General features: G+C 41.8%; 1 protein-coding gene across 3 annotated transcripts in view; it reads right to left on the minus strand.

The window, feature by feature from the left end:
• PAQR3 (progestin and adipoQ receptor family member III) overlaps positions 1-11,386 on the minus strand; it is a 40,808-nt gene extending 29,422 nt beyond the window's left edge. For all 3 annotated transcript variants that reach the window (XR_825773.1, XR_825772.1, XM_010845900.1), the window contains exons 1-3: positions 11,192-11,386; positions 5,587-5,749; positions 925-1,080 (exon numbers count right to left, since the gene is read on the minus strand). Coding sequence is in view for 1 of the 3 variants with exons in the window: in XM_010845900.1 (XP_010844202.1) it covers positions 925-1,080; positions 5,587-5,749; positions 11,192-11,376 (504 nt within the window). In the remaining 2 variants the exon portion in view is untranslated. The remainder of the gene's footprint in view (positions 1-924; positions 1,081-5,586; positions 5,750-11,191) is intronic.
• Between the last annotated feature and the right edge of the window lie 6 nt (positions 11,387-11,392).

Consider the following 11,392-nt stretch of genomic DNA (forward strand, 5'->3'; position numbering starts at 1 on the left):
CAGAAAACGAAGATCATGGCATCTGGTCCCATCACTTCATGGCAAATAGATGGGGAAACAGTGGAAACAGTGTCAGACTTTATTTTTCTGGGCTCCAAAATCACTGCAGATGGTGACTGCAGCCATGAAATTAAAAGATGCTTACTCCTTGGAAGGAAAGTTATGACCAACCTAGATAGCATATTCAAAAGCAGAGACATTACTTTGCCGACAAAGGTCCGTCTAGTCAAGGCTATGGTTTTTCCAGTGGTCATGTATGGATGTGAGAGTTGGACTGTGAAGAAAGCTGAGCGCCGAAGAATTGATGCTTTTGAACTGTGGTGTTGGAGAAGACTCTTGAGAGTCCCTTGGACTGCAAGGAGATCCAACCAGTCCATTCTGAAGGAGATCAGCCCTGGGTGTTCTCTGGAAGGAATGATGCTAAAGCTGAAACTCTAATAGTTTGGCCACCTCATGAGAAGAGTTGACTGATTGGAAAAGACTCTGATGCTGGGAGGGATTAGGGGCAGGAGGAGAAGGGGACGACTGAAGATGAGATGGCTGGATGGCATCACTGACTCAATAGACGTGAGTCTGAGTGAACTCCAGGAGTTGGTGATGGACAGGGAGGCCTGGCGTGCTGCAATTCATGGGGTCGAAAAGAGTCGGACATGACTGAGCGACTGAACTGAACTGAACTGAATGTTTAAGTTTCAGAAGACAACATATATATATTTTCCATGGAAAATCAGTAAAGGAGTAGGAGCTGATAACAGATGTTAGAGATCATGGGTCCCTTTTGAAAAATGAGTTTATGACTCCACTAGACTTTACTGTTTCTTCAATTAGTTAATTATGTGTCTATTCAGAAGTTCAAGGGAATCATGGAAAGATAAAAGACCTATACCTGAAAGGGAGTATGTAAAATGTTTTTAAGTTACTTACATTATTACAATAAAATGCATAAAATACACCGGAGACATAGCAGCCCAGTATTCCAATAGAAATTCCTGCATAATCTAATGCCATCCATCTTCGACAGGTTTTTTCTGATCGATGGCAGGAAAAGAGATGATAGCCCACGGAGCAAAGCATACAGACCTAGGGAAAATAAAACAAACATTATCAAAGTGAAACAAACAAAATGATAAAAGCAACTCAGGCATGACGTTCAGGGAAGTGGCCAGGTGAAGTCCAGGTTTTTCAGCCAAACAGACCTAGACGCGGATGCTGGCTTTGTGCATGACTATATGTCATTTTCTTAAGCCTCAGTTTCCTCATGGGTAAAATGGGGACAAAAATCATAAAGAAAGAAATCTATACTGATAGCTATTTTATAAGATAAACAATTTAAATGAGTAGTACAATAGAAGGAAATCTATCTATTGCATCTTATTTTGATCCATGAATGTTTCCTTTTAAAAACTACTTACTATAGAAGTAAGGCATGTCCTTAGAAAGATGAAAAGAAAAAAATGCAATTTGATGATATAAAAAAATAAGCCCCACCCAATCTACTCTTCAGTGATAGCCACTGGTAACACCTTTTATGTGCCTGTCCAGATATTTTCAACGAACATATCAAACACCTATGAAACAGAAGTCTATATATACACACATAAGAACACATTTTAAATTAATCAGATAAAATCATATTATATAGTTTGCTCTGCTATTTGTTTTTTTCACTTAATTTAAGATCTTTTATGCCTGTATGAGACTTCATTGTATAGAGTTTAAGTTAAAGTTAAACATGGCTTTGGTGCATTCAAGGAAAAATAATTGTGACTTATGCTGACTATATGTTGCCAAATTGAGAGCAAAGCTTATCTAATTCAATCGGGTGCTGTGAAGATTGATAAGGTTTCTGTAGCTGAACTCCCTCTAGTCATTAAATACCAGCTGTGTGTCATGTACTGGGGATACAAAGATGAAGCCTCTACTATCAAAGAGATTTTTTTTGGGCAAGTGAGCAAATGGTGATGTTGGAAGTCCTATAGGAACCGTGCAGAGCACAGTTAGAAAACAGAGGAGGGAGGGAACTGGGTCTGTGGGTGCATGCGTACCCTGGAGGGTGGGAGCTGCAGGAGGAAGAAAGTCACATATTTCATAGGAGGGCTGCCGCTTGAGCGGCACCTCAGTTGCTCTGGCATTCATCAACAGAAACAAAGGTGTGCGCAGGGTTACGGGTGGGTCCACAGCAAAAGCAGCATATTGAACACAACACCCTAAGCAATGAATGCCATGTGGTCTTCTTCATGATATGATTAGGACAAGTCCTATACATCAAGGAGTCTTAACTTCAATATTATGGACTCTGTGATACTACTGAAGATTTTAATGCACCTTTATAGAAAGGTTGACATGAGAGGTTACAACACTAGCCTTAGGAAACAATGACTAGAGCCTACACTAAGGCAAGGACAGTGGGGATGGGGAAAATGGGCCAGATAAATGGTCATCTAGCCATTCTATTGGAGAAGGCAATGGCAACCCACTCCAGTACTCGTGCCTGGGAAATCCCATGGACAGAGGAGCCTGGCAGGCTACAGTCCATGGGTTCCAAACAGCTGGACCCAACTTAGCAACTAAAAACAAACAACAATATACAAATCAGTCCCCACAGCCTCAATATCAACATTCAAAACAAGGTTCCTAACTAGAGTCTGATTTCTTCTTCTGCAATCTAAAATCCTTAATGCTCTGTGGCTTTGGCTACTAAACTGCAAGTCAGAGTGCACTGACCCAATTAAACGTAACTTTAAGAAGTTATGTTTTCTACTATCCTTGAGATAAAAGGATACATCCAGAGAACATGAAGGGGTACTTTCTCACTGCCTGGAAAAGACCTCACTGCCACAGTGCTGAGTGACATAAGCAGAGTCGATGCCTCTCAGAAGGAGGTAGAAAGGTAGGCAGGCAAGTGTGAGGCACGTGTGCATCCACAAACATCTGGAGCGATTTTACCCCAAATGTCCACCGTGCAAGTGGAATTTCAAATGGCTTTTTATAAAACTTTCTTCCAAATACCACTTGTTTGCTCGAATTTCTACATGAGCGTATCTTATAGTAATAAAAAGAAACAACAAGAAAGCTACTTTCATTGTGAAAAGGAAAGTAAAACTGGAAAGAGAAAAATAACAGTATCAAGTGGAAAAGATTAATAAAATATAGGGTATTCACAGAGGACATGTGAATGTTTGAAGAGTTAGCCTAAACTAAAGTATGTTCTGTTTTGAAAGGGACATGTTGTTAGAGTTGCTTAAAAAAAACTGGCTGAAAAATTATCTGACATATTGAGTATGTCTGTTTTCCGGGAAGTTTCCTTCTGTGGAATATCTCACTCCATCCAGGTAGACAGACAACCACCACCTACAAGTCCAGAAAGTGCTAAGCTGTCTCTTGCTTCCGGGCCTGTCCACACATTTTTCATGCTTCAATGCCCTGCCTCACTCTCCCTCTGGGATGTGATCTTGATGTCAGGCTGGTTTTGTTCTGCACCAGAGTCCCAATACCTGGCTTGGTGCCTGGAAATATACAGGAGATATGAAAAAAATATTTCTGGAACTGAATGTTAAGGAACTGAATATAGGGAAAGGCATTCTCAAATTTTATTTTTCTCTAAGATAGAAAGATTTCTGAGAAAGCGCAAAGCCCCTGAAATTACACTCTACTATTTAGAATGCACTATATTAATCTTATTGGTAGGAAAGCATGAGCATTTAAAAAGTTCAGGGAAGAGAAAAAAAATGTTATATATCTTTAAAAAATTAAATGTATATCAGTATTAATACATACACTGATGATTTACCATGCTGCCTGCTGACTCGAAGAATCTGGAGAAACTGGGTGAACAAGTTATAATATCATAAAAATAACAAAAATGGTATTTGTAAGTAGGGCAGGTGTGCTCATGTGACTTCAGCAAGCTGTGCTGTGTGTAACAGAAAGATCACTGCACCAGCAGTTAGGAGAACAGGACTTTACTGGCCTACTGAACAGCCTTGAGCAAGTGACTCTAACACTTTAGGCATTTCTTCACTGGCAGGTGTTTTAATTATTTCATCTTCTCAGTTTTGTAATGCAGTGCTTTCTTAAACCACTATGAAAATAAACATATATTCCCTGAACTAACATCAGCTGTGGCTGGGAGGATAACGGGCAGGCCGAGGGTCAGAGGAAAGCTTGTGGGATCCTCAAAGGAGATAGTATCCATATAATCAGCAGTAGAGCATAAACCAGTTTTTCTGATTATTGATTATAAGAGCATCTTAATAGTGGGCGTGTGTGTTAGTCACTTAGTCGTGTCTGACTCTCACTCGAGACCCCATGGACTGTAGCCCACCAGGCTCCTTTGTCCATGGAATTCTCCAGGCAAGAATACTGAAGTGGGTTGCCATTCCTTTCTCCAGGGGATCTTTCTGATCCACAGGTCAAAGTCGGGTCTCCTGCATGGCAGGCGGATTCTTTACCATCTGAGACAGGTAAGTATGGGCAAATGGATTCATTTCCATTTTAAAAATAGAGATAGGTTTTAAAGAGATGTTTAGGCTCTGATCAGGACAAAAATTAAACCTGAGAATGAGTATACTGTAAAAAAAAAAAAGAAAAAATAATTTTCTAATAATAACACAAAAATACAGAGTATTCTTTCCCTCAAAGAAATTAAAATCTTATTCTAGAAACTAGAATTAGAAGAAAAGGGAGAAGGGGATGTTTCCATTGTGTTTCTTAATCATTTAAGTCCAAAGTTTTGAGTCAGATGGTGAAGGCCTGAAATGGATTAACACACAACGAAAGCACAGCTGTGTGGTTGACTTATGGATTCCCCTTTCAGGCAGCAGCAGGTTAACTGCTGGAAGTGCTGGCCTATGTCTGGGGAGGAAGGATGATACTTTTTTCTTTCCATTTTTATGTTTTATCTGTACTTCGCGTTTTTTTTTTTAATTTAAAAAATATCATCTGGATTTTGGTCCATATTAGCTTTCTTCTTTAGAAACTCGTGTTTGAAAAATTATTAAACATGACTTTTAAAGGCCTTTTTACAGATTGCTGAAGAAAAGAAAAGTGCTGAGGGACCAACACGTTAGGTCAATGGAGGAAACGGCACAGAGAAGAAACAAAATATTTCAAATCAGGAAAGTGCAAAAGGCCCAAAGGAGATTAACATTAAAGTGAGAGAAAAGATTAATACCAGCAAAACGAGGCAACAGAATTAAGACAATAAGGAAACAAGTACAAAAGTCATAGACATATAAAAGGTGAGAAATGTTCCCAAACAAGTTTTAAGCACACAATAGGGTTCTACTTCAGTTGGCAAATAGAACACAATGAGAGATTTCTATCTCTGGATTAATCTTATAGCACAGATGTCTAGAGAAAGGAAGAAAAAAGAAATTTTCTCAATCTTTCAAACTTCATGGATTTCAAATACACTCTCAGAAAAACATACTTTGGGTGCTTCTATTAGGAAATCGAATAAGCTAGCTTACACGCTGCTTTGGGGCTCTTTGTAGCAAGTGGTGGGTGTGGAGTAAGGCCACCTGCCCAAGCCTGTGGGACCAAAGTTCTCTTTAGCAACAATAGTGCTTGTGAAATGAGACTTACCTGGAAGCAGAAGAGACAAATGGAACAAATTACAAAATCTTCTCTGGATGCACTTGCTGAAGGTAACACAGATGTCATGTCATATATTCCCAGCGTGAAGAAGAGGAAGAAACCTAACAAATGACTCCAGATGTTTACTGTTTCATTAGATAAAATGAACAAACTGGAAAAACAAACAAACAAACAAACATGCAGCTCAGATTCAGATCTGCTGGCTCACTGGAGGCATTTATAAGGGTAGGGACAATTTGGTTGGTGGCGGACGTTATCAAATACTCGCTACTTTAAGCTCTTAACTCCATCTTGGCCTTTTTAAATTTGATGTACCATTTAGTTTAAGTTTTTCCACAACTCCATCAATCCTGGGATCTTACAGTTTTTTGTTTTTTTTTTTCCCCTTCCCATCTCTTATTATATTTACCATTTCAGTTATTTATGTATAAATTCCATCTCATTCTCTAGCATATCAATTCCCTGACAACTGGCACCATTAATCTTTATGATACCACTGTTCTCAGCACAGGGTCCTGCTCAGATTAGATGCTACGTATCTACAGAAATAAACATACAGATTAAAACTGGGTGCTAGCTAACACAGTCTGACATTCAGTAATAGGCATCTGAAAACCTGCTAAGCTTTGGCATACTTCAAAATACCTTTTTAGTATACACTGGGTTTCCCTGGCAGCTCAGATGGTAAAGAACCTGCCTGCAATGCAAGAGACCCAGGTTCGATCCCTGGGTTGGGAAGATGCCCCGGAGAAGGGAATGAATGGCTACCCACTCCAGTATTCTTGCCTGGAAAATTCCATGGACAGAAGAGCATGGCAGGCTACAGTCCATGGAGTCACAAAGAGTCGGACATGACTGAGAAACTAACACTTTCACTTCAGTATATATAACAGGCAAGTGCAAAGTTAAATGGACTTGAGACAAGCCGATAAATACAAATGGATCCACCGGAGATGTTCTTTAAGACAGGCATGCTCCAACAACTTTGCTGAGGTTGTTCTGAAACCAAACTAGTTTCCAGGTAGCATGAGTTTATTCTTTGTTGGAATAACAGGAGGTTACTTTTAGTATCTTTCCCAGCTGAGCTACCAGGGAAGCCATAAAGGAAAGATATAAGCATCTGAATGCAGAGTTCCAAAAAATAGCAAGAAGAGATGAAAAAGCCTTCCTCAGCGATCAGTGCAAAGAAACAGAGAAAACAACAGAATGGGAAAGACTAGAGATCTCTTCAAGAAAATGAGAGATACCAAGGGAACATTTCATGCAAAGATGGGCTTGATAAAGGACAGAAATGGTGTGGATCTAAGAGAAGCAGAAGATATTAAGAAGAGGTGGCAAGAAAACACAGAAGAACTGTACAAAAAAGATCTTCATGACTCAGATAATCATGATGATGTGATCACTCACCTAGAGCCAGACATCCTGGAATGTGAAGTCAAGTGGGCCTTAGAAAGCATCACTACAAACAAAGCTAGTGGAGGTGATGGAATTCCAGTGGAGATATTCCAAATCCTGAAAGATGATGCTGTGAAAGTGCTGCACTCAATATGCCAGCAAATTTGGAAAACTCAGCAGTGGCCACAGGACTGGAAAAGGTCGGTTTTCATTCCAATCCCAAAGAAAGGCATTGCCAAAGAATGCTCAAACTACCGCATAATTGCACTCATCTCACACACTAGTAAAGTAATGCTCAAAATTCTCCAAGCCAGGCTTCAGCAATACGTCAATCGCGAACTTCCTGATGTTCAAGCTGGTTTTAGAAAAGGCAGAGGAACCAGAGATCAGATTGCCAACATCTGCTGGATCATGGAAAAAGCAGAAGAGTTCCAGAAAAACATCTATTTCTGCTTTATTGACTATGCCAAAGCCTTTGACTGTGTGGATCACAAAAACTGGAAAATTCTGAAAGAGATGGGAATACCAGACCACCTGACCTGCCTCTTGAGAAACCTATATACAGGTAAGGAAGCAACAGTTAGAACTGGACATGAAACAGCAGATTGCTTCCAAATAGGAAAAGGATTACGTCAAGGCTGTATATTGTCACCGTGCTTATTTAACTTCTATACAGAGTACATCATGACAAACGCTGGGCTGGAAGAAGCACAACTGGAATCAAGATTGCCAGGAGAAATATCAATAACCTCAGATATGCAGATGACACCACCCTTATGGCAGAAAGTGAAGAGGAACTCAAAAGCCTCTTGATGAAAGTGAAAGAGGAGAGTGAAAAAGTTGGCTTAAAGCTCAACATTCAGAAAACGAAGATCATGGCATCTGGTCCCATCACTTCATGGCAAATAGATGGGGAAACAGTGCAAACAGTGTCAGACTTTATTTTCTGGGCTCCAAAATCACTGCAGATGGTGACTGCAGCCATGAAATTAAAAGATGCTTACTCCTTGGAAGGAAAGTTATGACCAACCTAGATAGCATATTCAAAAGCAGAGACATTACTTTGCCGACAAAGGTCCGTCTAGTCAAGGCTATGGTTTTTCCAGTGGTCATGTATGGATGTGAGAGTTGGACTGTGAAGAAAGCTGAGCGCCGAAGAATTGATGCTTTTGAAATGTGGTGTTGGGGAAGACTCTTGAGAGCCCCTTGGACTGCAAGGAGACCCAACCAGTCCATTCTAAAGGAGATCAGTCCTGGGTGTTCATTGGAAACACTGATGCTAAAGCTGAAACTCTATAGTTTGGCCACCTCATGCGAAGAGTTGACTCACTGGAAATGACCCTGATGCTGGGAGGGATTGGGGGCAGGAGGAGAAGGGGACGACAGAGGATGTAATGGCTGGATGGCATCACTGACTTGATGGACATGAGTCTGAGTGAACTCCGGGAGTTGGGGATGGACAGGGAGGCCTGGCGTGCTGCGATTCATGGGGTCGCAAAGAGTCGGACACGACTGAGCGACTGAACTAAACTGAACTTTTAGTATCAGTACTTGTTGTCATCTTTCAATATGCCCTAACTGGTTTTGAGTTTAAATAGGGCTTCCCAGGTGGCTCAGTGGTAAAGAACCCACCTGCCAATGCAAGAGACTTGGGTTCCATCCTTGGGTCAGGATGATGCCCTGGAGGAGGAAATGGCAACCCACTCCAGTATTTTTGCCTGGGAAATCCCAAGGACAGAAGGGGCTGCAGGCTACATTCCGTGGGGTTGCAAAGAGTCAGACATGAGGGAGCACGCACGCAAATGTATAACTCTAACACAGAATTTGCAGCAGTCACCATGGTTCCCATATTCCCATGCCATAAACACAGCGGAGTCTCACACAATCAAACTATATCAAGGATAGAGTAGATCTCGTATCATTAATGTCAGCCTTTATCCTGTACAAGCTCCAAGTATAAACACTACTTATACTGGGGAGGGGGAGAAGAGATTCAGGAATGTGAGGAAACATATCTAAGCCCAGGACTGTTTGACAGCCAGTACACATCTGTTACCTCAGAACTTTTCATGTGGTGAAACCCAGGGTAACCTGGTTAAGTGAGCAGAGAGGCACAATCATGGCACGTTCCTTCCAACTAACAGAGTACTGGCAGAACAGCTGTGACCTACTAAACCTCTCCTTATATCTAAGAGATAGATATCGGTATCTATATAGATATAGACACACAGCTGGCCCTCTAGGCAGCTAAAAGAAGAGAGGGCAAAAGCTGAACCTGGAAAACACCAAGCTGGTAGGAAGGGCACTTAGAAGAATATCCCTAGGAGGGGAGCTACTCTTAATCAATGAGAAGTTAGACACATACTCTGATCAGCTGCAAAATCAACAATCAATTTCTTCATCAGCATCTATCCGGCTTCAAATTCAAAGGTCATGGTGTTAACAAGTCACCATTTACTGAGTGTTTATTATGTGCCAGGCTGGGTGTAGTATTTACATACACAAGGACTCATTTAGTCCTTACTACTTTCTGAAGCAGATACTATAATTACCCTCATTCTTACAAACGGGGAGAGTAAGGCAGAGAGAGGTTAACTTTTGTTCAAGGTCCCACAGCTGTGAAGTGGCAGATCTGCATACTCAAGTCTTTTTCACTCAACGGCCTGAGATCTAAAGCACTGTATTTTCACTCCTTGATCTATGAGATTTAGACCTTAACATCAGAATGCAGAGGTGGGTTTAAAGCTATTATTTAAGATAGTTCATTACCCGCTCTATCCATGTGGAACTTCACATCCACAGCAGGGGCTAGCTCTGATTTCTTGTGTAATAACTTATGCAAATAAGGTGATGGGGAGGAAATGGCACTCAGGATTCAAACTGTCAAATGCCCTGGGCCATTTATTGAAGCCAAGCAGAGATGGACAGTGATGTCACCTTGTGACTCTGAGTTAGAGAAGAACTTCAAAGGCAGGCAGGGTGAAGGAACAGCAGAAAGACGGTGCCAAAAAGAAGATCAAGAATCAAACACGTGGTTGCTGCTTAAGCAACTCAATAGCTCACATTCCAGCAGTGGGGTCTGTCACTACACTGACCTAGAGCTAACCAACATCAGTATCTCAATTGTCTTAAAGTGGGGTCCTGTAATTAAGTACATATAGTGAGTTGTAGGGCTTCCTAGGTGGCTCAGTGGTAAAGAATCTGCCTGCCAATGCAGGAGATGGAGGTTTGATCCCTGGGTCAGGAAGATCTCCTGGAGAAGGAAATGGCAACCCACTCCAATATTCTTGCCTGGAGACGTCCATGAACAGAGGAGCCTGGTGGGCTACAGTCCATAAGGTCGCAAAAGAGTTGTATAGGACTTAAAGACTGAGCATGCAGGCAAGTGAGTTTTAACAGAAATCTAGTCTAAGAACTAGAACGCTAATTTTTCAGTTTTGTTTTCTTTTTAAACTCAGGCTTTCAAGGGACTCAATTTTAAGAATGTAGATGAAGACATTCCTTTTTTTAAAGATGTTTCTATAGTGCTCTAATGGAGGGCGGCACCACCTTATAGGCCCGCTCTGCCATTGTGCTTTTCCCACACAGCGTTTTTCACAATGGTTATTACGTAATAGTGTAATTAGCTCTTTAATGTGTGTCATCCAGGCTAGAGTTCAGTAGATTCACGAGAACAAGGGCCATACTGAGGGGGCTCCAAACTATCTACTAAATGCATGAATCAGGAATTTTTAAAAATTTCTATGCCAATGTGAACTTGTTTCTTATTATACCAGCATTTATCTGGCCCCAAATATCTGAATTTCCATACGGCTGCCTTAAAAATAAACAAAGCTTAGGTATACATAGGAGCAAGTATGTCCTCGCCATTGCCAGTGGGGTCGATTCCAACATGTACCCCCAATAAACACCGAATGGAATAAAGGATGTGAACCCTTTGTAAACAGCAAAGCCCCACTGGAGTTAGTGACTATGATCATTGTTACCGTCATTAGTCCATGGATCAAGTACCCCGGCGGGGGAGAAAGAAAGATCACGAAGAGAGGAGAGGTGGCAGAAAAGGATGGAGCAGCTAGGGAACAAGGGGCGCGGAGAACAGCGGGGAAAGCAGCAGGCGGACCAGACAAAAAGGGTTTAGAGGAGGAGGAGCCGCCGGCGCTCCCCACTGGCGCACCCAGCGGAGGCGGCCAGTCTGTACCTTTTGATACACAGCCTGGAAGGCAGGTAGGCCCGGTAGCCGTCGGTGATGTACGGGTTGTCCTTGAGGGACACAGGGATCTGCTCGTAGGTGTAGAGGCGGATGCCGCGGGGCACCAGGACCGGCCAGTACTGGTAGCTGCCCAGCTCGATATAATGTGCGCTTTTCAGCAGCTTCTGATGCATTCTTCCCGGCCGCCGC

Source organism: Bison bison, unplaced genomic scaffold (assembly GCF_000754665.1).
Source record: "Bison bison bison isolate TAMUID 2011002044 unplaced genomic scaffold, Bison_UMD1.0 scf7180017864228, whole genome shotgun sequence".
Classification (NCBI taxonomy): domain Eukaryota; kingdom Metazoa; phylum Chordata; class Mammalia; order Artiodactyla; family Bovidae; genus Bison; species Bison bison.